We start from the raw sequence: 26,068 nt of genomic DNA on the forward strand, positions 1-26,068 counted from the left end.
TCAATTTAATTTTCGGCGTGTATGTCTTCTCTGATACAGGATACGTGGATGTGTGTGTGTGTGCAAGAGCTCATTAAAATATCGTTCCCACCTATAAAGGATCCATTTAAAGTCATGGTGAGTTAGTAGGCAAGATTTAAAGAAGTCACCCTGTGAGTAAGTGAAGTGAAGGTTTATATACTATTTGTGCCAGGAGGAGACATAAACCAGTAAAGAGAAAAATGTAACTTTTTTCCTGAGTTATATTTAGGTAACTGAATTCCTGTGTAGACATATGTCCACCATATTCCTATGTAGATGCCAGTGTTTCTCAAAGTGGTTTTGTGAACTGACTGGGCGAGGAGGGGTTTAAAAAATGCAGATTTCTGGATTCTACCCCAGACCAACTCAATTAGATTTTGTGGGAGTGGGACTGGCAGTCTGCATTTTAAGAAGTGCCCCACGTGATTATTTTGCAAAGTAAAGTTTGGTAGTATGTACCAAAGTAATCATTTAAAATGAATAAAAAATGATTCCTCTTTAAGACAGTTCAAACTTACAGAATAAATTATAGAGATTCATAGTGGGGGAAAAAAAAGATTTACATAACAAAATAGTTTCCTCTAGGGTTTTTTAAAAACTAGCAAATTGATATTTTTTATTTAATGTATGTTATTTTACCAAATGTATTATACGTACATTTTTAATATGCCTATTTTATGAAGTGACATTTTAATTAAATTTATTCTATTACATGCTTGTTTAAAAAAAATGTGTGTGTGTGTAGTATTACTGTCCCAGATGAGGAAACAGACTTATAACTTGACCAAAGCCACACAGGTAGCAGATGGCAGAATTGGGATATGAACACAGGTAGTCTGGCTTCAGGGTCAAGCTGTGCCCTTAACTCTTAAAATGTACTGATTCTGATCACTAAACAACTGAGGGTTGTTGTTGTTGTTGTTAGGTGCCATCGAGTCAGTTTGCACTCATAGCGACCCTATGCACAACAGAACGAAACACTTCCCGGTCCTGTGCCACCCTTATAATCGTTGTTAGGCTTGAGCTCATTGTTGTAGCCACTGGTCAGTCCACCTCGTTGAGGGTCTTCCTCTTTTCTGCTGACCCTGTACTCTGCCAAGCATGATGTCCTTCTCCAGGGACTGATCCCTCCTGACAACATGTCCAAAGTATGTAAGACACAGCCTCACCATCCTTGCTTCTAAGGAGCATTCTGGTTGTACTTCTAAGACAGATTTATTCGTTCTTCTGGCCGTCCACGGTATATTCAATATTCCTCGCCAACACCACAATTCAAAGGCGTCAATTCTTCTTCGGTCTTCCTTATTCTTTGTCCAGCTTTCACATGCATATGATGCAATTGAAAATACCATGGCTTGGGTCAGACGTACCTTAGTCTTCAGGGTGACATCTTTGCTCTTCAACACTTTGAAGAGGTCCTTTGCAGCAGATTTGCCCAATGCAATGCGTCTTTTGATTTCTTGACTGCTGCTTCCATGACTGTTGATTGTGGATCCAAGTGAAATGAAATCCTTGACAACTTCAATCTTTTCTCTGTTTACCATGATGTTGCTCATTGGTCCAGTTGTGAGGATTTTTGTTTTCTTTATGTTGAGGTGTAATCCATACTGAAGGCTGTGGTCTTTGATCTTCATTAATAAAGTGCTTCAAGTCCTCTTCACTTTCAGCAAGCAAGGTTGTGTCATCTGCATAACGCAGGTTGTTAATGAGTCTCCCTCCAATCCTGATGCCCCGTTCTTCTTCATATAGTCCAGCTTCTCATATTATTTGTTAAGCATACAGATTAAATAGGTATGGTGAAAGAATACAACCCTGCTGCACACCTTTCCTGACTTTAAACCAATCAGTATCCCCTTGTTCTGTCCGAACAACTGCCTCTTGATCTACGTAAAGGTTCCTCATGAGCACAATTAAGTGCTTTGGAATTCCCATTCTTCGCAGTGTTATCCATAGTTTGTTATGATCCACACAGTCAAATGCCTTTGCATAGTCAATAAAACACAGGTAAACACCCTTCTGGTATTCTTTGCTTTCAGCCAGGATCCATCATCTGACATCAGCAATGATATCCCTGGTTCCACGTCCTCTTCTGAAACCAGCCTGAATTTCTGGCATTTCCCTGTCAATATATTGCTGCAGCTGTTTTTGAATGATCTTCAGCAAAATTTTGCTTGCATGTGATGTTAATGATATTGTTCTATAATTTCTGCATTTGGTTGGATCACCTTTCTTGGAAATAGGCATAAATATGGATCACTTCCAGTCAGTTGGCCAGGAAGCTGTCTTCCATATTCCTTGGCATAGACGAGTGAGCACCTCCAGCACTGCACCTGTTTGTTGAAACATCTCAATTGATGTTCCATCAATTCCTGGGGCCTTGTCTTTCGCCAACGCCTTCAGAGCAGCTTGGACTTCTTCCTTCAGTACCATCGGTTCCTGATCGTATGCCACCTCTTGAAATGGTTGAATATCGACTAATTCTTTTTGCTGTAATGATTCTGTGTATTCCTTCCATCTTCTTTTGATATTTCCTGCGTCGTTTAATATTTTCCCCATGGAATCCTTCACTATTGCAACTCAAGGCTTGAATTTTTTCTTCAGTTCTTTCAGCTTGAGAAATGCCGAGCCTGTTCTTCCCTTTTGGTTTTCCGTCTCCAGCTCTTTGCACATGTCATTATAATACTTTACTTTGTCTTCTTGAGAGGCCCTTTGAAATCTTCTGTTCAGTTCTTTTACTTCATGAATTCTTCCTTTTGCTTTAGCTGCTCGACACTCAAGAGCAAGTTTCAGAGTCTCCTCTGACATCCATCTTGGTTTTTTCTCTTTCCTGTCTTTTCAGTGATCTCTTGCTTTCTTCATGGATGATGTCCTTGATGTCATTCCACAACTCGTCTGGTCTTCAGTCACTAGTGTTCAATGCATCAAATCTGTTCTTCAGATGGTCTCTAAATTCAGGCGGCATATACTCAAGGTCATATTTTGGCTCTCGTGGACTTGCTCTGATTTTCTTCAGTTTCAGCTTGAACTTGCATATGAGCAATTGATGGTCTGTTCCACAGTCGGCCCTAGGCTTGTTCTAACTGATGATATTGAACTTTTCCATCGTCTCTTTCCACAGGTGTTGTCAATTTGATTTCTGTGTGTTACATCTGGTGAGGTCCATGTGTATAGTTGCCGTTTATGTTGGTGAAAGAAGGTATTTGCCATGAAGAAGTCATTGGTCTTGCAAAATTCTATCATTCGATCTCTGGCATTGTTTCTGTCACCAAGGCCATATTTTCCAACTACTGATCCTTCTTCTTTGTTTCCAACTTTCGAGTTCCAATTGCCAATAATTATCAGTGCATCTCGATTGCATGTTCGATCAATTTCAGACTGCAGCAGCTGATAAAAATCTTCTATTTCTTCATCTTTGGCCCTAGTGGTTGGTGCGTAAATTTGAATAATAGTTGTATTAACTGGTCTTCCTTGTAGGCGTATGGATATTATCCTATCACTGACAGCATTGTACTTCAGGATACATCTTGCAACGTTCTGTTTGACAAACGTAACACCATTCCTCTTTGAGTTGTCATTCCCAGCATAGTAGACTATATGATTGTCTGATTCAAAATGGCCAATACCAGTCCATTTCAGCTCACTAATGCCTAGGATATCAATGTTTATGCATTCCATTTCATTTTTGACGATTTCCAATTTTCCTAGATTCATACTTCGGACATTCCAGGTTCTGATTATTAATGGATGTTTGCAGCTGTTTCTTCTCATTTTGAGTCGTGCCACATCGGCACATGAAGGTCCGAAGGCTATACTCCATCCACGTCATTCAGGTCAACTCTACTTGGAGGAGGCAGCTCTTCCCCAGTCATCTTTTGAGTGCCTTCCAACCTGGGGGCTCATCTTCCAGCACTGTATCAGACAGTGTTCCGCTGCTGTTCATAAGGTTTTTACTGGCTAATGCTTTTCAGAAGTAGCCTGCCGGGTCCTTCTTCCTAGTCTGTCTTAGTCTGGGAGCTCAGCTGAAACCTGTCCTCCATGGGTGACCCTGCTGGTATCTGAATACCAGTGGCATAGCTTCCAGCATCACAGCAAAACACAAGCCCCCACAGTATGACAAACTGACAGACACATGGGGGACAGCTGAGGGTAGCTCTTAGAAAAGTTAAGTATAGTGAACCTGAAAAGATTATTGTGTGAGGTAGCATGACATAGCAGAAGGAACATGAGACTAAGAATCAAAAGCCTTGGGGTTTAGTTCCAGCTCTAATACCTTCACTGAGTCTCCTTACCTCTGCTGAGATTATTTCCCCATGGATGAAGTAAGGGGACAGGGCTGTACCAACATGTAGCCCTCATGTTTTTGAAGAGAAATTGTGGCATACAGTTTATAAATGTGAGCTTAGAGAGGGCATTGGTGATATCTGGACTGCCCGAGGCCTGTGTGCTTTTCAAAAGTTTTATCATATAACTTGTTTACCCGCTTGGTAGTAAGGAAATTTAATAGGGTTTTTCTTTTTCTTTCTTGCTCTCTCTCTCTGGTTCCACAGTTTCCACAGGTTTCATATATGTCCTTTTCTCCACCCTCACCCAGTCTTTGAATTTTCACACATACCATTATGAGTTGAATTGCCTTATTTATGAGTCTGATATGTGTTTATCTATTTTCCAAGATATTATATATTCATTTCCTGAAGAAAATGGGAAATTTTTTTTTATCTAGAAATATCTTGTTGCCTCTCACCTTCTTATGCATCCTTTATATTTAAAAGAAAAAAAACTTTGATTAGCTCTTTCCCCAGAAAGAAGGGACCATTTCAAGTGGAATCTTTTACTCAAGTCCTTTATTTAATCTTAATAATTCTGCAATTGTCATGACTGGGTCAGAGTTCATCTGGGCCTTATTCATTCTAACATTCATTCTAACAGGGTTAACAAGCGTGTCAGATTATCAAGTCATGGCTGTAATTGACTTTGGCTTTGAGGTTTTCCTTCATAATAAACAATGGGCCCTGAGCCAAAAAAGCTTGTGGTTTATACTCACACACTGATGACTAAATAATACAAGTGATTTCCCCTCATACTCATTCTATTACCCTACCCTGGAGCTGGCCTTATGCTTTTTGAATGAATCATATCAGAAGAATATCCATAATTAAAAAGAATTTGACCTGTGGCCTTTCCATTGCAGCTGAAAACATTTTGACGACTTCACTCTGGCCTGAGAGCTAGAGGAAGATTGTAGAAGGCATAGGTTAAAGCTTAGTCAGAAGAGAAGGGACAGTCCTACAAACACTTTAAATCTCTTGCACAAACAATGCACCTCAAAAATGCTCTGTTAGAAGATTACAGGAAGGATCTTTACACAAAATTCTCTGGATGGAAATACCAAAGGTAGAGCTTTGTTTCTGTTGGGTTTCTTTCATCTTTACGTACACAGCTGCTGGAAAAGACTCACTTTGAACAAATAACCTTAAGAACTCAAGTTAAAAAAAAAGAAGTTCAAAGGAGAAAATTAATCAGCACAAAGCTATCAGCTAATCAGGACTTATAGATTTGAGACAGACATTTGCTTAAATTTTTGTATTTGCTTCATGAAATTATATTAACTCTTAGCAAATGCAAAATTTATTGATGCAAAAACAAAATAAAACAAAAAACCCTTCAGCCTTCCTGTGATTAGTTTATTTGATGGTTAGCAGCAATAACTATACTAACATCTGAACTGTTCTCCTTTTCTTGGCAACTCTAGTAAACAAGTTGGTATATATAGTCAATTGAAGAGTGTTTACTATTCCCCACTTAATCACTTAATCAAACAGGAAAACAAAAGTAGTTTCATATCAGCTCCCTATAAGTTTGAGTTTTAATAAATTAACCCTTTGAAAAATGGGCAAGTGTGGGCCATAATCCAGTAAAAAATGTTCTGGAGAAAGCTGATTTCAGTAAGATGGATACTTTACTGCTTCTCCAGTGAGGCTTACCTTATCTCCACTAACTTGTTGGGCACCCAGAGTGATTTTACATTTGGCTGAATTGAATGTTCCCATGACCTCCTTTTTCCTTCAAGGAGATCCCTTTATAGACTTTTTATTTGGACAAGGAAAATGGATCTGCTATGAGGCTGTAAGTTAGAGTTGATAACTGTCTGCCTCTTGAGAAATGAGGTATAGAATGCTAGAGGAATGGGTAGGTAATGGAAAAGCCTTCTCGAAGCAGTGGAATATATTTCTTGCGCATCATTTGTATATTTCCTGAGTTGTCACCATTTCCTCGGTGTCCATTTGGTTTGGTTTGTCCTAGTCCTCTGATGGAAGCACCCAGCAGAGCCCATGGTAAAATCAGTGTACAAATTCTATTTCTTCAAGCAGCCCAGAATAGAATCCATTTTTGTGCCAGTGATGATGTTAATAGAGACTTGTTTGTTTGTTTCCCATTGGCTTTAAAAGCAGGAATTTCCAGACCAACTTTTAATTGTTTTCAAATCCAGTAATGTTTTCTCTTTTTGCATGTGTCATTTTATTCCTGCTTTTCATTGTTGATTTATTTTCATAGTAGTTTTGTATGCCAAGGACAAATTAGGCCATCCCCCAGGGAAGAAGAAATCCTCTGCTAGAGTTGCCTAATCGTCTCTGTTCCTCATTGTCTTGATAAAGTGGTGACTAAAGGAACCCTTTTAAAATGCCCTAGATGATCCTGAATTGAATTAAAAAAAAAATTTTTTTTTTCTCATATGTGGATTTCTAAAATTCTTCAAAAGAATACCGGCTGGAAATAAATTCAAAGATAAAAATTGCTGAAAAGGAAGAATAGGTTGCAAAGTTTAAAGGTACGATTCTCTCACTGTGCTCCTACAAAACACGGGCACTCCCTAGGCTGGATGAGATGTTCAGTGTGCTAAAACTGAATAATCATTTTTGAGAAACTTGGTCTTTATTTAGTTGACAGCATATCCCTCTTATTGAAGGCACTGTACTATATGTAAGAATTTTAGTTTGGGGGCTATGATGGATTGAATTGGGGGAAATTTTCTTCTGTGAGCCACGTTTCCTTCACCTCCCCATTCCTAATCCATAAGAATTAAAGACTACTCTTTAATTTTTTCTTTTCTTTAAAGCGGATGGGAGTCCCTGGGTGGCGTGAACAGTTAAGCACTGGGCTACTAACAGAAAGGTTGGCAGTTTGACCTACCCAGAGAGCCTCGGAAGAAAGGCCTGGCGATCTGCATCCAAAAGGTCACAGCCATGAAAATCCTGAGGATGGCAGTTCCGCTCTGAAAGTACACGGGGTTGCCATGAGTCAGAATTGACTCTACAGCAGCTGCTTTGGTTTTTGGTTCCTTTAAAGGGTGAGCCTGTGGGTGCAGCTCCAACTTCATTCATTCACCAAGTCTTCAGTAGCATCATACAGGGCCAGTTTTCCAGATAAGAGAAATATTTTCCTGTAGTTGTAAAAGTTTATGTTAAGAAGAAAAATTCTTAGTATACAACCCCGTTTTTCTCACTCCGTTTCCCAAGCTAGGGGAGGGATGGGGATCTCAGCGGGTACTTCTCATAGAGTGGTCCACAAACCAGCACTGATGAGCCAATTGTAGAAATTGAGAGGAACCACTTAGAAAATTTTATAGCAATTGGATATATTGGTTGAATCTAATAATAAAAATTTTTCCTTTGTAGTTTTTTTTTTTAATTTTATATTTTTTAATAATGCAATATCTGTCCACAAAGGATTGTGAATTAGAAAACGAAGACTGGTCCTGCACTACAGATGGTTCGAGAGCACTGCTCTAGGCACAGCCCTAAGTTGAGGGTAAGGCCACCTCCAAGTGTCTACCTTTTATCCTAGGCAGGGGACTCATTCCTCCTTATTCCCAAGCCCAAGAGCCAAGTTCTCACACTTAATTATCCCCTCCCTGGCCAACCAAGCTCAATTATGGCAGTCTTTTTCTAGTAGTCAGACAAGGTGAAGTTTATGGATAGAATTGTCTCCGTTTTAAATGTTACTTGTCAATTTTTAAAAAACAAAATTTTTTTTGGCGTAACTGCTTGTCTGCTAGGTATAGTAACAGATAACAAAATGAAAGAATAAGTGGTAAGCAAGTGTTGCTGGGAAAATTTGGACACTGGCTTAAGTCCTGATTTTGGCAATTCAGAGAAGCTGGGGGCTGTGATTTGATATTGCATACACATGGAAATTTTGCTGGCAACATTGTTCTTAGTTCAAAAAGTGGAATTTAAAATAAATTCCATGGAGTTTTGCAAAAAGGACCATGATGTTCAGGTGTTCTGCCTCCCAAACAACTTGAGATCCACTAAATTAGAATACCTGGTAAAGACAACGGAAACCCTGGTGGCGTAGTGGTTACGTGCTACGGCTGCTAACCAAGAGGTCGGCAGTTCAAATCTGCCAGGCGCTCCTTGGAAACTCTATGGGGCAGTTCTACTCTATCCTATAGGGTCACTATGAGTCAGAATCGACTCGACGGCAGTGGGTTTGGTTTGGTTTTAGGTGAAGACAAAGGAAACTGTTGTGGTCTGGTCATTGGAGGTGACAATCTAAGTGACCCTGATACAAAAATCTGCATTTGATGTTAGGGAGGAAAAAGGTATCTCTCCTGGTGGTAACAATGGTTAAGAGCTCGGCTGCTAACCAAAAGGCTGGCAGTTTGAATCCACCAGCCACTCCTTGGAAACCCTATGGAGCAGTATCCTGTAGGGTCGCTGTGAGTTGGAATTGACTGGACAGCAATAAGTTTTTTTTTTTTAGTTTTAAAAAATTAGTATTTTTCTCTCTCTGTTTTTGGCTTGGCTGCTAGGAAATTCAGTGCTAAGTTTTTGTTGTTTGTCTTATTGTCACATTTAAAATGTTTTTAAATTATGATAAAATATATATAACACAATTTACCAATTTAACCATTTTTAAATGTACAGTTCAGTGACATTAATTGCATTCACCATGTTCTACCATCACCACTATTTATTTCCAAAAGTTTTTCATCACCCCAAACAGAAATTAGTATCCCTTAAGCAATAACTTCACATTCTCCTCATCCCCTGCCCTGGTGACCAACCACTAATCTACTTTTGTCTCTAGGCATTTGCCTATTCTAGATATTTCGTGTAAGTGGGATCGTAAACTATTTGTCATTTTGCGTCTTCTGGTTTATTTCACTTGGCATAATGTTTTCAAGACACATCCATGTGTAGCATGTATCAGAACTTAATTTCTCTTTATGACTGAATAATATTCCCTTGTACACATATACCACATTTTGCCTATCTGTTCATCTGTTTATGGACACTTGTGTTTTTTCCATCTCTCAGCTATTATGAATAATACTGTATGCGGTGAACGTTGGTGTATAAGTATCTGCTTGAGTCCCTGTTTTTCAAAGCTTTTGGGTGTCTACCTAGGAGTGGAATTGCTGGGTCTATGTTTACCTTTTTCAGGAACTACCAAACTGTTTTCCACAGAGACTGTACCATTTTATAATGCCATTAGTAATGGATAAGGGTTCCAATTTCTCCACATCCTCTTTAACACTTATTATTTTCCATTTATCCTGGTGGGTGTGAAATGGTATCTCACTGTGGTTTTGATTTGCATTTCCCTAATGACTAATGAGTATCTTTTCATGTGCTTATTAGCTGTTTGTGTATCTTTTTGGAGAAAAAAAAAATCCTTTGCCGGTTTTTTTTTTTTTTTTGATTGGTTTTTCTTTTTGTTGTGGAGTTGTAGGAGCTCTGTACATATTTGGATGTTAACCCTTATGAAATACATGGCTATCAAATATCTTCTCCTATTCAGGTTGTCTTTTTACTTCCTTAATAAAGTCCTTCGATACACAAAAGTTTTTAATTTTGATAAAATCCAATTCATCTATTTTTTTTCTTTTGTTGCTAATGTTTTCCATGTTATATCTAAGAACCCATTGTCAAAAACAAGATCTTGAAGCCTTTCTCCTATGTTTTCTTCTAAGAGTTTTATGGTTTTAGCTCTTATATTTAGGTCACTGATTCATTTTGTGTTAATTTTCATATATGGTGTATAACCTTTTTGGATTCAGTTTTCTAGTATTTTGTAGAGGATTTTTGCACATGTATCACAGAGGATATTGATGCGTCATTTCTTTCCTTGTGGTATCTTTATCTGGCTTTGGTATCAGGATAGTGTTGACCTCATAGAATGAATTAAGAAGTGTTCCCTTCTCTTGTAATTTTTGGAAGAGTGTCAGAAGAATTGGTATTAATTCTTCTTTAAATGAGTGATAGAATTCATGAGTGAAGTCCCGGACTTTTTTTTGTTGGGAGATTTTTGATTATTGATTCAATATCTTTACTTGTTATAAGTCTATTGAGATTTTCTATTTCTTCTTGGTCAATTTAGGTAGTTTACTTATTTCTAGGAATTTGTTTCATCTAGGTTATCTAATTTGTTGGCAAACAATTGTTCAGAGAGTTTTCTTAGAATTGTTTTTTATTTCTCTAAGGTTGGTAGTCGCTATGAGTCGGAATCGACTCGACGGCACCGGGTTTGGTTTTTTTTGTTTGTTTAAGGTTGGTAGTAATTTCTCCATTCTCATTTCTGATTTTGGTTATATGCGTCATCTCTCTCTTTTTCTTTGTCGGTTTAGCTACAGGTTTGTTGATTTTATTGACCTTTTCAAAGAACCAACTTTTGGTTTTGTTAATTCTCTGTTTTTTTTCTAGCCTATTTCATTTAGCTTCATTCTAATCTTTATTTTTTTTTTCCTTCCTTCTGGTATCTTTGGGCTTAGTTTGCTCTTCTTTTTATAGTTTGTCAAGGTGGCAAATTAGGTGATTGATTTGAGATCCATCTTCTTTTTTAAGGTAGGCATTTACCACTATAAATTTCCCTGTGAGCACTGCCTTCCCTGCATCCCATAAGTTTTGGTATGTTGTGTTTTTCTCTCATTTGTCACTAAGTATTTTCTAATCTCCCTTGTGATTTATTGTTTGATCATTGGTTGTTTAGTCTGTTGTTCATTTTCCACATTTGTGAAATTTCCAGTTTTCGTTCTGTTATTGATATCTAGTTTCGTTACATTGTGGTTGGAGAAGATACTTCGATTTTGGTCTTTTAAAATTTATGAAGACTTAATTGTGACCTAACATATGGTCTACCCTAGAAAATGATCCATGTGTGCTAGAGAAGTGTGTGTAATTTTATTCTTGTTTGGTGGAGTATCCTGTATATGTCTGTTAGGTCTGCTAGGTTTTATAGTCTTGTTCAAGTCCTCTGCTTCCTTATTGATCTTCTATGCAGATGTTCTGTCCACCATCAAAAGTGGTTTATTGATGTTTTCAAGTATTATTGTAGAATTATTTATTTTTCTCTTCAATCCTGTCAATATTTATGTCATATGTTTTGGAGATTTCTTGCTCATTACATGTTGTTATTAGGTGCCATCGAGTCAGTTCTGACTCATGGTGACCGTATAGTACAACAGAATGAAACACAGCCTGGTCTTAAGCCATCCTCACAATCGTTGCTATGCTTAAGACCATTGTTGCAGCCACTATGTCAGTCCATCTCATTGAGGGTCTTCTTCTTTTTTGCTGACCCTCTACTTTACCAAGCGTAATGACCTTTTCTAGGGACTGGTTCTCCTGATAACATGTCCAAAGTATGTGAGATGCAGTCTTGCCATCTTCCCTTCTAAGGAGCATTCTGGCTGTGCTTCTTCCCAGATTTGTTTGTTCTTCTGGCAGTCCATGATATATAAAGTATTCTTTGCCCACACCGTAATTCAAAAGTATCAATTCTCCATTGGTCTTCCCTACTCATTGCATATGAGGCAATTGAAAATACCATGGCTTGGATCAGGTGCACCTTGAGATGACATCATTGTTTTTTAACACTTGAAAGAGGTTGTGTACAGCAGATTTGCCCAATGCAGTGCTTCCATAGGTGTTGATTTTAGACCCAAGTAAAATGAAATCCATGATAACTTCAATTTTTTTCTCCATTTATCATAATATCTCTTATTGGTCAGTTGTGAGGATTTTTTTTTTTTTTTTTTATGTGGAGTGTAATCCAAACTGAAGGCTGTAGTCTTTGATCTCCATCAGTAAGTGTTTCAAATCCTCTTCACTTTCAGCAAGCAAGATTGTGTCATATGTGTATTGCAGGTTGTTAATGAGCCTTCAGTCGTGATGCTGCACTTCTCATGTAGTCCAGCTTTTCAGATTATTTGCTTATTATACAGATTGAGTAAGTATGGTGAAAGGTTATAATTCTGACGCACACCTTTCCTGACTTTAAACTATGCTGTGTCCCTTTGTTCTGTTCGAATGACTGCCTCTTGGTCTATGTACAGGTTTCTGCATGAGCACAATTAAGTGTTCTGGAATTCCCATTCTTTGCAATGTTATCCGTAATTATGATCTACACATTTGAATGCCTTTGCACAGTCAGTAAAACATAAATGAACATCTTTCTGGTATTCTCTGCTTTCAGCCAAAATTCATATGCTGTCAGCAATGATATCCCTCTTACACATCCTCTTCTGAATCTGGCTTGAATTTCTGGAAGTGCCCTGTTGATGCCCTACTGCAACTGGTTTTGAATTAGCTTCAGCAATATTTTACTTGTGTGTGATATTAATGATATTGTTCGATAATTTCTGCATTCTGTTGGATCACTTTTCTCTGGAATGGGCATAGATGTGGATCTCTTCCAGTTAGTTAGCCAGCTAGCTATCTTGTAAATTTCTTGGTATAGACAAGTGAGTGCTTCTAGTGTTGCATCTGTTTGTGGAAACATCTCAATTGGTATTCCATCAATTCCTGAAGCCTTGTTTTTCGCCAATGCCTTCAGTTAAGCTTAGATTTCTGCCTTCAGTACCATTGGTTCTTGATCATATGCCAAAATGGTTGAACATCGACAAATTCTTTTTATACAGGGACTCTGTGTATTCTTTCCATCTTCTTTTGATGCTTCCTGTGTCATTCAGCATTTTGCCCATACGAAGCCCATTGCTGTTGAGTCGATTCTGACTCATAGTGATCCTAAAGGACGATGTAGAACTGCTCCATAGAATTTCCAAGGAATGGCTGGTGGATTCGAACTGCCAACCTTTTGGTTAACAGCTGAGCTCTTAACCATTGTGCCGCCAGGGCTCCATTTTGCCCATAGAATCCTTCAAAATTGCAATTTGAGACTTGAATTTTTTCCTCAGTTCTTTCAGCTTGAGAAATGCCAAGCATGTTCTTCCTTTTAGATTTTCTAACTCCAGGTTTGCACATTTCATTATTATACTCTATTTTGTCTTCTTGAACTGCCCTTTGAAATCTTCTGGTCACCTCTTTTACTTCATCATTTCTTCTGTTCACTTTAGCTGCTCTATGTTCGAGAGTAAGTTTCAGAGTCTCTTCTGACATCCATTTTGGGCTTTTCTTTCTTTACTGTCTTTTTTAATGACCTTTTTCTTTCTTCATGTATGATACCCTTGATGTCATCCCAAAACTCATATAGTCTTCAGCCGTTAGTGTTGAATGCATCAAATCTATTCTTGATGTAGTCTCTAAATTAAGGTAGAATATACTCAAAGTCGTACTTTGGCTCTCATAGACTTGTTCTGATTTTTTTCAGCTTCAACTTGAACTTGCATACGAGCAATTGATGGTCTTTTCCTCAATCAGCCCCTGGCCTTGTTCTGACTGATGATATTGAGCCTCTCCATCATCTCTTTCCACAGATGTAGTCAATTTGAATTCTGTGTATTCCATCCACTGAGGTCCGTGTGTTTAGTTGCCATTTATGTTGTTGAGAAAGGTATTTGCAAGGAACAAGTTATTGGTCTTGCAAAATTCTATCATGGGGATCTCTGGCATCATTTCTATCAGCAAGGCCATATTTTCCAACTATGGATCCTTCTTTGTTTCCAGCTTTCACATTCCAATCACCAGTAATTATCAATGTGTCTTGATTGCATGTTTGATCAATTTCAGACTGCAGAAGTTGGCAAAAATCTTTAGTTTCTTCATCTTTGGCATTAGTGCTTAGTATGTAAATTTGAATAATAGTCGTATTAACTGGTCTTCCTTGTAGGCATATTGATATTATCCTATCATTGACAACATTGTACTTCAGGATAGATACTGAAATGTTCTTTTGACAGTGAATGCAACGCCATGCCTCTTGAATTTATCATTTCTGGCATATTAGACCACATGATCGTCCAATTCAAAATGGCCAGTACCAATCCATTTCAGCTCACTAATGCCTAGGATATCAATATTTATGCATTTCATTTTTGGTGACTTTGACCCTCAGTCCTACGTGAACTCTGAGACAGGCCAGACTGAAATGTGCGCCTTGTTTAGTCCTACAGGCAGCCCCCAGACAGGTTAGAACAGACGTACAGAATAATTTGCAAATAAAATCTGCTATGTTCCCTCTAGAGCCAGGCTCCCTCTAGAACTGTGGGCTGCCACTGCTTTAAGATGGCAGTGCCCACCGGAGAGAGGGCGGGACAAACGTGAATAGAAAACCAAAACTCTCCTACCATTTATATGTTGCCTTTTCCTTGATTCAGTGTTCATTTAGTTGTTGTAACTCTTTGACTGGTTTCCAGAATTCTGACAATGTTGGTTCTGCCAGTTTCTGCTTGTTTTTTATTTGGTTGGTTTAGATTTTTGTTTTGTGTGTGTGTGTGTGTGTTTTGTGGGGGATGAGAGCATGCAGTTGTTACACCACAGACTTGTTCCAAACGCCCATGCTGAGTTTTATGCTTAGTTACATACCTTTCATTCCTTGGTTCTTGACCTTCTGCTCTGTTTTTGATTTTCTTTTTAAGTCAGATTTATTGTACATACAATAGAATACAGAATGGACCCATTCAGGTGTATAGTTTGAGTTTTGAAAATATGTATACCTGTGTAATCACCACTCTATCAAGATTATAGAATATTTCCACCACTACTCTAAAAAGGTTTCCTTATGCCTTTTTGCAATTATTACTGCTTTTCTACTTATTTTAAAATAATTCCATTGATTCTGTGCCCTTTAATGTTAGACATTCACCTGTTACAAATAATTTTGGAAGTAGGTGGAATTTAAAAAAGTAACTACTTAAATAAAACAGCGTTTTCAAGCTCCAGGCTTTCTTCCTGTGATCTACCATTCAATTTCTTCTTTTATGTCGCAGAAAAGCAGCACTGCGACTTCCTGGTACTTAATCTCATTGCAGTCAACATTAATGAGCTGGTGTCCTATGAGACACTGCCAGATGTCTTTGGAAGGCCATGTACTTTCTTCCCTTATAAATTTAAATATCTAATTCAAAGGTATTTTTAAATAAGACAGGTTTGTTCCTGTCCGGGTTTGTCCATACCTAAACAGCCAACATCCTTGCCACAAGATGAAATAAGTAACAAGTACCAAATTGTCCTGTTGTAGCACGTTAAAAAGCCGGTGGTCCTGCTTTCTAGTAATTCAGCGGCTCTGAGGGCATATGAAAATCTGCAACTACTTATAGGAATTTTAGAGCTGTTTGTAGGTGTCATAACAGCATCTTAAAGTGACAGTAAGAAGTTTAACCAACTGGCTTGTATGTGGGAATAGCTTGGGCTCCAGGGAGGTGTGTGAGGTACCTGGAGAGAGGAATTGTGGCTAACTTACACACACGGAACGCCGGTGCGTGACTCAGGTCAGAACATCAGCATGAGTTATGGATGGTTTACACGTCTTTCCGAGGATAATAAAGAAACAGCAAGAAGTACTATGAAGTGTTAACCCTGTGTTCCTTTGCCAAATAAATTATTGTTGTTGTCATTATTTTTACCATTCTGGAAGAACTTTGATGATATTTAATTGAACTCTAAATTGAAGATATAAGCTTTAACTTCCTAGAGCATGTAATCTTCAGATATTACACTTTAATGTTTCTTCATAATGAGATAGAGCCGTTTTAAAAAGGGCATTAGCACCAGCATGACTAAAGATGGCATAAATTATAAGCATATGACATTTCCTTGGAAATATTTTCTGTGTGAATGGTGTGAAAAGGAATGTTATTGAGCCAGGTATGTTTACAAAGTACAGAAAGTTCTCACGTAGAGATTACACGATGTGCTGTGTGGCAGTAGTTATAGCACTGGTACTCAGAGAGGTATCCTAAAATGCTTGACGTTTCATATATTGGTTAAAAGCAAAAAAACCAAACCTGTTGCTCTGGAGTCGATTCTGACTCATAGTGACCCATAGGACGAAGTACAACTGTCCCGTAGGGTTTCCAAGGAGCGCCTGGTGGATTTGAACTGCTGACTTTTTTGGTTAGCAGCCGTAGCTCTTAACCACTAAACCACCAGAGCTTTATACATTGGTGGGGAGGGGGGGATATTTCTTTGTCTTCTCTTTTTTTTTTTTTTTTGCTGGTGTTGTACAAGTTACGGTATGTATTATCTATTATTATAAACTTATTAGATAAGAAAACTACAAACTCAAACTCTCTGGTTTGTGTATACTATAATCACATCATTTATCTGGAAAACTTAAGTGTGGGAGCAACCAGATAGATATAAATCAAGATCTTGTAGATCCTTGCTTGGTGAATATAATTTGATCTTCCAAATGGTCCTGGTTAGCCTGAGTTTGAGGGCGGTTATAGATGTGTGAGGTTCTAGTGAATTTGATGCATTTTCATTTTATTTAAGGAAAGGACAGTGTCTGCCACAGAGGGAGAACCTTTAGCAGAATCTTTGACTCTTTTCCTGCACACAATTAACTTTCCATTATTATTTTTTTTTTGCCAGAAGTTTAATGACTCTTATAATTGAGATGTAGTAATTGACTCCCCAAATTTGCTTCCACATGATGAAAAAAAAAGAAAGCCTAATATAATAAACACTTGGTGACTAATTTTTTCCTCTTCTTCTTTAACTTTTCTTTTAGGACTCAGCCTAAAACCATGTTTGCCCAAGTTGAATCTGATGATGAGGAAGCAAAGAATGAGCCGGAATGGAAAAAACGTAAAATTTGAAGAATCTCATTTGAGAGCTGTTTGCATGAGGGGGAGGGATGTGTGACTGTTGTTTTTTTTTTTTTAAAGATGCTTGTGAATTAAAATACATTTTTTTAATTAACAGATTTTGTCCTGTATATTATTGAACCACTCAAAAGATTTGGTAGCTACCCTCCACTAAAATTGTGCTTACATTTTCTTACCTGTAAGTAGTAAACTATATTACAAGTAAACAAGAAAAAGATTCTCAGCCTATTACCAAGTACTTTAGATATTTGGAAACTTTATTCAGCAATTATTGGTCTTGTACAGATTCTTGTAACCTTAAGGGGGGGAAATGCACATTGAGATATACCCCTGTCTTGAGCAACTCTAGGGAACATAATATGGAAAGAGACATCAAAAAGTTTAATATTTCTGTATAATTTCACGGCAGTTGTTTACATGACTGTAAATAATTAGACTGAGTTCAAACTAAAAGCATTGCCATACTAGGAAAGAACATGCATCTGATTATCCCTCAACAGCAGAACATAGTGGTTAGAACAGGCTTTGCAGTCAGATGAATGTGGTTCAAATCCTGGCTCTGCCCTTTACTCTCTGAGTCCCATTGGGTGAGTTATTTAACCTCTCTTTTGAAGCCTCAGATGATAATGGTACCTCACAGGTGAGGAATAAGAGAGATACTCTATAAAGCATTTAGCACTGTACCTGGCACACAGTAAACACACACTAAATATTTGTTGTTTTAAAGTTGGGCTAATGATATCTTTGCCTGGTTTTTATCAGGATTAAATTAGAAAGATGTAGAAATATTTTGAGATGTACAGAGCTATATAAATGGAAGGCATTGAAAATCATTCCAAAAAGCGCTTGTGCTTTTGTAACTAGAAAACTAAAACAGAAGTTGGCAGTTTATCTAAAGTAATAATGAGTCAAGAGAATAAAATGCTGTGGACTGATTTCACATAGACATGGGTAGTTTTTGCATGTTAAATAGTCCCTACTAAATAACTCATGTCTTTTTGTACTCTTGCCTGCTGCCCTCCCCTCATTTGTTCTAGTGAACTAAATAATTATAAAAATGAATGATGGTTCAAAAAGTATGTCAAAAAGTTCCTGGTTCTGTGAATCTGGAAAGCATTATTCTGAGTGAAATTAGTGAGTTGCAAAAGGATAAATATTATATGAGACCACTATTATAAGAACCCAAGAAAAGGTTTAAACACAGAGGGGAACATTCTTTGATGGTTATGAGGGTGGGGAGGGAGGGAAAGAGGTATTCACTAACTAGATAGTAGACAAGAATTATCTTAGGTGAAGGGAAGGACAACACACAATACGGGGGAAGTCAGCACAACTGGATTAAACCGAAAGCTAAGAAGCTTCCTAAATATAACCAAATGCTTTGAGGGACAGAATAGTAGGGGCAGGGGTCTGGGGAACATGGTTTCAGGGGACATCTAGGTCAATTGGCATAACAAAGTTTATTAAGAGAATGTTCTGCACCCTTCTTTGGTGAGGGGTGCCTAGGGCCTTAAAAGCTAGCAAGGTGCCATCTAAGATGGATCAATTGGTCCCAACCCACCTGGAGCAAAGGAGAATGAAGAACACCAAAGACACGAGGAAAATATTAGCCCAGGAGACAAAAAAGGCCACATAAGCCAGAGACTTCATCAGCCTGAGGCCAGAAGAACTAAATGGTGCCCGGCTACCACCAATGACTGCCCTGACAGGAAACACAACAGAGAGTCCCTGAGAGAGCAAGAAACAACTAAAATTCTAGTAAAAAGGCGTAATGGTCTGACTGAAACTGGAGGAACCCCAGAAGACATGGCCCCCGGGCTCTCTGTTAACTGAGCAATAAAACCATTCCCGAAGCCAACTATTCGGACATTGAGTAGACTGGAAAAACATAAAACGATACTCATGAAGAGTGCTTTTTAGTTCAAGTAGATACATGAGACTAAATGGGCAGTGCTTGCCTGGAGGTGAGGTGAAAAGGCAGAAAGGGACAGGAGCTGGTTGAATGGACACAGGAAATCAGGGGTGGAAAGGAAGAGTGTGCTGTCACATTATAGGGATAGCAACTAGGGTCACATAACAATGTGTGTATAAATTTTTGTATGAGAAACTAACTTGAGCTGTAAGCTTTCCCTTAAAGCATAATTAAATTTTTTAAAAAGCTCCTGGTTCTATAGGCTTTGCATACAAAAAAAAAAAAAAAAGTCTTGTAATGACCACTCACATGGCTTTCTTGCCTCCGCAGATTCTGAGGTGGCAGTGGTCATTTTTCCATAGATGGGCCCTAGAAACTTCATCCTTACACAGCATTGTTTCTCCCCCCCACCCCCCCAATCCCATCTCCAGAGCCCGGTGATGTAGTGGTTAAGAGCTCGGCTACTAACCAAAAGGTCTGCATTTCAAATCTACCAGCTGCTTTTTGGAAACCCTGTGGGGCAGCTCTACGCTGTCCTATAGGATCACTATGAGCCAAAACCGACTTGATGGCACCCAAGAACAGCTCCCATCTCCATCCCATTCTCCTTCCCTTGGGACTTAGCCTGTAAGTAATAGGTTATAAGAAGAAGAAATGACATTTGCTGAGTGCCTAATATATGACAGGTATTATTCTAAGCTCTTACATTATCTCATTTTATCCTCAAAAACTCTATGAGTAGGTAAAATTGCTAAACCCATTTTACAGATGAAGCAAAAGAGATTCCAGATGTCAAGTAATCTGTCTGGGGTCACAGGGAGGGCTGTGTGAAGACCCCCAAGATCTCTAAATACCAGTAATTAACAAACTGCCCCAAGTTTCCTATTCCTGTTGAAATATACTTAATCCAAAATCTATTACAGACCAATATTTTGTTCCAGCTGCTTAAGATTTGTAAATTTATTGCTTCTTGGATAAAACTTCTACTGAAAGCATCTCCCATTTTTCCCCATCTTAACATAAACATTGCACCATATGGAAGTGTTCCTCTCGCACAGCCAGAAATTGCTGTGGAGAGGGGAGGAGTAAGAACTTGATCACAGTGGTCTTGGCGGAGTCGGCTATGATGTAAGGGGAGAGAAAGGGAAACTTAGCACGAAGATGATTTTCTCATTTTTACCCACAACACAAGTTGGCCTTTTAGTGTTTGAGATGACCTGTCTCAAACTAGAGAGTTTTGTGACGAATTAGTTTTTCTACAGAAGATAGGCACGATACTTAATCATAGGAATTTCAATCTCGATTTTGATGAAGGAGGACTTCTGAACCAGGACTGGACAAATACTGGGTGTTCATTTGTCTCGTAGTTTCAATGCTAAGTAGACATCTCTAGTTGGTTGTTCCACAGGTTCTCACATTCCTCTTGCCCCTCAGGCCTCATTATCTTTCCCCATGTAGCCTTATATTTCTTCTCTCAGTCAAATACATTTCTAGTTGTTCAAATAAGGAAGCTGGGAGTCATTATAATGATTTTTCCCTTACCCCCTGCCATGGATTGAATCGTGTCTCCCCAAAATATGTATCAATTTGGCTAGGCCATGATTCCCAGTATTGTGAGGTTGTCCACCATTTTTTGATCTGATGTGAGTAGCCTATGTGGTGTATAAATCCCGGCCTCTATGATGTTAATGAGGCAAGACTCAATCTACAGGATTTGGTTGAATGTTTAGTCAATCTCTTTTGAGATATAAAAGAGAGAATTGAGCAGAGAGGTTGGGGACCTTATACCACCAAGAAAGCAGTACCAAGAGCAGAGTGTATCCTTTGGACCCAGGGTCCCTGCACTGAGAAGCTCCTAGACCAGGGGAAGATTGATGACAAGGACCTTCCTCCAGAGCTGACTGAGGGGAAAAGCCTTCCCCTGGAGCTGGTGCCCTGAATTCGGACTTCTAGCCACTAGACTGTGAGAGGATAAATTTCTGTTTATTAAAGCCATCCACTTGTGGTGGCTCTCTTATAGCAGCACTAGATAACTAAGAGAACTCCACTCGACCTCATTTAATCAGTTGCTGATTTTGGCCCATGCTGTCTTCAGAACCTCTTATATTTGCTCTTCCTCCCCATTCCTACTGCCTCTGCTGGAATTTAGACCCTCTTTTATCCCTCACCAAGACCACCCAGAGCCTCCCTCCCAACTAATCTTTCTGTTTTGCATTTGATCCTCACCTAATGCATCTTTCATTTTGCCATCCGAGTTAGCTCTCTGAAGCCAAAATTCCTTTCCTCTTCTAGAGGCTCCATGTCAGTAGTTCTAATTCACGTGTGTCCCCCTTAAGGAGACCCAAGATTCAGCTTCCCCCTGTCTTGCTTTAACTCCTGCTGATCTTGTGCATTCTTCTGAGGCCCAGTTACACTGAACCCAGAAGGTACCATGCTTTTGCACCTGAATGCCTTGGTGTATGCTGTCCCTTAATACTTTTCCCTTTCTTCCTCCCTTGTCTGTCTGGAAAATTCCTATTCATCTTTGGGGATGGGGATCAATTTCACTTTCCCTGAGCAGCCTTCCATGACCCACCCAGGCAGACAATTCATTGTTTTCTTCTTTACTCCCATAGTCACCTATGTACCTGTCCACCATAGCCTTCTTTTATCTTGCCTCCTAAGTGTATACATGTGCATGGTTTATGAACCTGTATATGCATGTTTCCCCCACTAGGATGCAGATTGTAATAACAAAGATTACTGGGTTCAGTAAATATTCAATGAATTAGTTGAATAAATGAGAGGAGCTCTGTTTTATTGACATTTGTGTACCTAGCCCCAAGAAATGGGTTTTAAAAAGTGCTCATTAAGCCTTTGGCGGAGGGAGGGAGAGAACAGGGAAGGGCAAGGAAGGAATAGGAAGAGAGTAAGGTGTGAGAAGTTCTTCTGCCTCACAGGTGGAAAGGAAGATAATTACTACCAGAGCTTATTCTGTATACTGGCTGCTCTGCTTCTCTTGACTTATTCCCAGGTACCTGTTGCAATGGCTTGAGGAAAAAGCTGGGTTGTGAACAGCTGACTGTGCTGTTCCTGACATAACCCATCAAACATTAAGCCACCATGACATCCTCAGGCACTCACCTCCTGTCCTGGTACTGTAAATGTCACGGGACTTTTGAGTCACCAGAGATCTGTAGTATCTCTAGCATAGGTGTCCTTAGCAGAGGCAGGGTGTCTGTGAAGCCCCTCAAATTTTACGCAGCATGCTTTGCTTATGTTCATGTGTATTTTTTTGTAGAGAGGATTTTGCTTGTTTGACAGATTGCTTTCTACCGTGGAGGTTATCCAAGATTTAGCTAAGGTTGTCTTTTGGGGGGCTCTGGTTCTGGTTGATTCAACTTCTCATGAAGTCAGTTGGGATCCTGACATAGCTCCTGTTGGCTTCACTATGGGCTGTGTCTGACACAATGGCCCTCATGGTGCTGGCTGTGACAGCATCTGAAACCTTTCCCAATTTAGTGTAATGGGAAAGTGGTCTTTTGCATTTCTCATAGGCTATTTTGATGTTGTTTTTGTTTGTGTTTTTTCTTTTATGTTTGCCATTATTTTCCCCTCATCATTAAAAAGTATTGAGTTCACTTTGTTGAGTGCCATGTGGCCTTTCCTTTGACTCCATTGCCTCTTTTTTATGAAAAATAGCAAGTCAATGGTGACAAATAGCCAGCAGCAGTTTGCCTCCAAAGTACAGAGACTTTTCTCTTCCTCTTGTTTTGTTTGAAAAATAAGACAGCATATTTCCTTTGGGGAAAAAAATATTATTATCAGAGATATATAGTATGCAGAAAAGCTCTGGAGTAAGGAAACCTGAGTTCAAATCCCAGGTCGGACAAGTATAATCTCTTTGGAGCCTCAACGATTCTCAGGGTCACTGTAATAATCATAGTGTGAAAGCACTTTGCAAACAATAAAAAGCTAAACAAATGTTCTTATTTCTGCTTCTGTTTTCAGAGGCACCCTCGTAGAGTAGGCAGATCTTTTGGAGATTTGATTCAGGACATTGCTTGGAAATGTTGCATCATGGCATATGTATAATTGACCTGAAACAAAGTCCTAAAGAACATGTTGCAGTTCTATTTCTTCACCTCAAAAATTCAGCCCCTACCTGCTTAGTGCCTACCCGCAGTTATGGCCCACGCAGCAGTTGGAGACTCTGTTATGACCCCATCCCCTGAGCCTTTGTCCTGCCCCAGTGACCATGTTCTTTGATGAAATAAAGCTCTAAGGCTGGCTGAACCCCAAGAGGGTTATACATGATGACCCTCTCTTTTGCCTGACAGTGTGTGGCCTGAAGGTGAAATTTGTGAATGTTCTTTAAGGCCAGATGTGAGCTTCTAAACTAGCTGTGACTGGATTTACTTACATCTTCCAAGATCTTGGTCATTATAAACGGTCAACAACAATTAACATTGTTCTTTTAATTTATGTATAGTCGGGTTTCCATGTTTCCCCTTTACTGAGGATCACAGAACTGTAAATAATGAGGAGAGAATAGCACAAAAAGTGTATGTTCATTGCTTTTAACTCTGGAGAGATCTGACAAGCAGCCCCTCACCTTTGCCTCAGTGTGCCCTTCAGAGCTGTGTCATAATGTGTGTCAAGCAGTTGTATTTCATCCATATGAACAATGTTGTAATTGGGAGGCTGAGGAGATCAAGGACCAAGCATCCCATAAATGTCATAAATCATAGTTATGGCCAGCCTCATGTCATAAAATCCAGAGAAAGCAGCAGAAGACCTCTAGAATAATGTGAAAGAGCAAAGTGATATCATTACAGACTGTTAGATCTGGAATGGGTATTAGAGATTATCTACTCTGCGCCCCATATTTCACAAACCGGGCCCTGAGAGTCAAGGCACTTATGCAAGGACACGTTGTTAGTTAATGGTAGAGCTGGGGACATAACAAAGATCTTTGACACCAGACCAGTTTTCTTTTAGCTATACCATACTTGGGGAGCAATGTCTTATAATCACTGATTGGAATAAGACAGACCTAGACTAGAATCCCAGCTCTGCCGTGTATTGCTTGACCTTGGACAAGATACTTCTTTGAGCCTCATTGTCCCCATCTGTAAAACTGAGATATTAATACTTAACTCATGATGCTGTTGTCAAGATTAAATGAGATAGTTAATGTAGGTAAAACGTTTAACCAATGACTAGCACACAGTAAGGGCTCAGTAAGTGGCAGATGCTATGGTAATGCAAAGGGCTAATATATTCTATAAAAAATATAGAGGTCCATAAATCACTATACTCTGACATAAATTTGGATTGACTAAAATGAATTTGAGCAGCTCTAGACTAAGCCCCTAGTCTTCCCTCAATTCAGCTTGCCTTCTATGGCCTCTGAGTGGCATTAGAACGGAGACCTGGATGATCTACCCAAATGTCTTTCAGTCCAGAGAAACTGAAATCAGTTTCATTTTATCTTGATGCCTTTCTCAGTCATAATTAGCCACGCATTACTCTTTTCATTAACCTGAAACTTCCACTTAAAATTCAGACTATTCTTTTAAAACATAGACATTGAAGAATCCAAATATTTAAAGGCCTCAGTGAAGCCTGTAGATTTGGAGGACTTTGTAGTTTACTCTTGAATCTAGCCTCCCTGATCTGATGCTTTGCTCTCCTCTTAAACCACAGACAAATCAAGACTGCTTTGAAAGGAGAAAAGGTGAAAGGAAGAATCATCCCAGACCACCTGAGAGGGAAACACTGATGGCAGGAAGAAGGTGTACACCTACTGGCTGCCTTGGTGGCAGTGTACAAAAGCACAGGGTTCCAACAGCAATTGCTAAACTTGCCTCCTTTCCCCTTGCTGTCCAGCCATTGAGGGTCAGCAGTAGATTGCCATGGGCTAAAAGCACTGAGTGTGGAAGTGGGGCTGTTACATTCAAGTGTGTTGAATGAGTGGAGCAGTGACAGGCCAAGTGCTGGAAGCCCCTGGGTAGGATTAGGAGGGCAGCTGGCTTCCCTTCGGTTCCAGTGCTTGAGTGTGCTGCCTAGCAGGGCCCAGAAGTATGAGCTGTGGCAGGTGGAGTCCACTTAGACTTTCAGATGAGGTGGCACCTAAATCTCAGAGCGTATAGATAGTCCTTACAGTAGTAACTGAGGTTGGGCTGTTTCTCCTCCGTACCATTTTGCTTTCTGAAAATCCTGTCTCTTTATCCTGGCCATACCCCTTACAGGCAGGGCAGTGGGAAAGTTTCTGTTTGCTTCTAGGGAAACTGAGGCACAGAGACTTAAACTAGACTTCCACTAGTAGGCATAGCTCAGCTGGCACTGGGATCAAGAGTTTCTGTAAGCCAAAATGGCATTTTACAGACTTAACTCTCAAATCTAGAGAAAGTGATCTGGTCCTAGAGGAATGCCAGACCAGAGACCCTGCAAAAGTCAAAGCCATGACTGGGGTGTAAGTCATACATATGGGCAGCATCTGTCTGGGTGGTACATAACTGTGGTCACTGCTGCATTGTTAACTTCTTGCTCAGCCATTTATTGCAGCAATCATTCTTTGGAAATGGGAGTTGGGTCTTGCCCCCTTCTGAGATCCAAATGCCATCGTGATATCCTTCTTCATACAGGCCCATTCTGATGGCTTGTGGTGTCTTACAAATTTCTGAAAGAATGTTGCCCAGAGGGAGGCTCTCTGGGCAAAGAGATGCTATGGATTCAGCTTTCTGCTGAATGGTCTGAACACAAAAGGGCGATCCAATAGCAGGGGAAACTGATTGTAAAACATTATGCTGCTCCAGAGTCATCTGGGGCCAACTATGACAAATACTGAATCCTAAACCCCACTATGAGTCGGAATCGACTCGATGGCACTGGGTTTGGTTTTGTTTTTGAAACCCCAGCCCCAGTCATGCAGAGTCAATAAGTTCCTGGGGCAGGACCCAGGAATCTGCATCTGTAGCAAGTGTCCTGGGTAACTCTGAAATAGGTGGTCATGGACAATTCTTTAAGAAACACTGCTCAAAACAATATAAAGTATTCATGTTCCTTCTGATATCCAACTTGAGTAAATCTGAGAAACTTCATGCCTTGGATGCCCTCAAGACCTTGATGTCAATATGACC

General features: G+C 39.4%; 1 protein-coding gene across 2 annotated transcripts in view; it reads left to right on the forward strand.

The window, feature by feature from the left end:
* Positions 1-17,102, forward strand: part of WDR70 (WD repeat domain 70) — a 358,039-nt gene extending 340,937 nt beyond the window's left edge. For both annotated transcript variants that reach the window (XM_049862618.1, XM_049862622.1), the window contains one exon: positions 16,936-17,102. In XM_049862618.1, the coding sequence (XP_049718575.1) occupies positions 16,936-17,023 (88 nt within the window). In that variant the 3' untranslated portion in view covers positions 17,024-17,102. The remainder of the gene's footprint in view (positions 1-16,935) is intronic.
* The last annotated feature ends 8,966 nt before the right edge of the window (positions 17,103-26,068 follow it).

The sequence above is a fragment of the Elephas maximus genome, chromosome 2 (assembly GCF_024166365.1).
Source record: "Elephas maximus indicus isolate mEleMax1 chromosome 2, mEleMax1 primary haplotype, whole genome shotgun sequence".
Lineage (NCBI taxonomy): Eukaryota > Metazoa > Chordata > Mammalia > Proboscidea > Elephantidae > Elephas > Elephas maximus.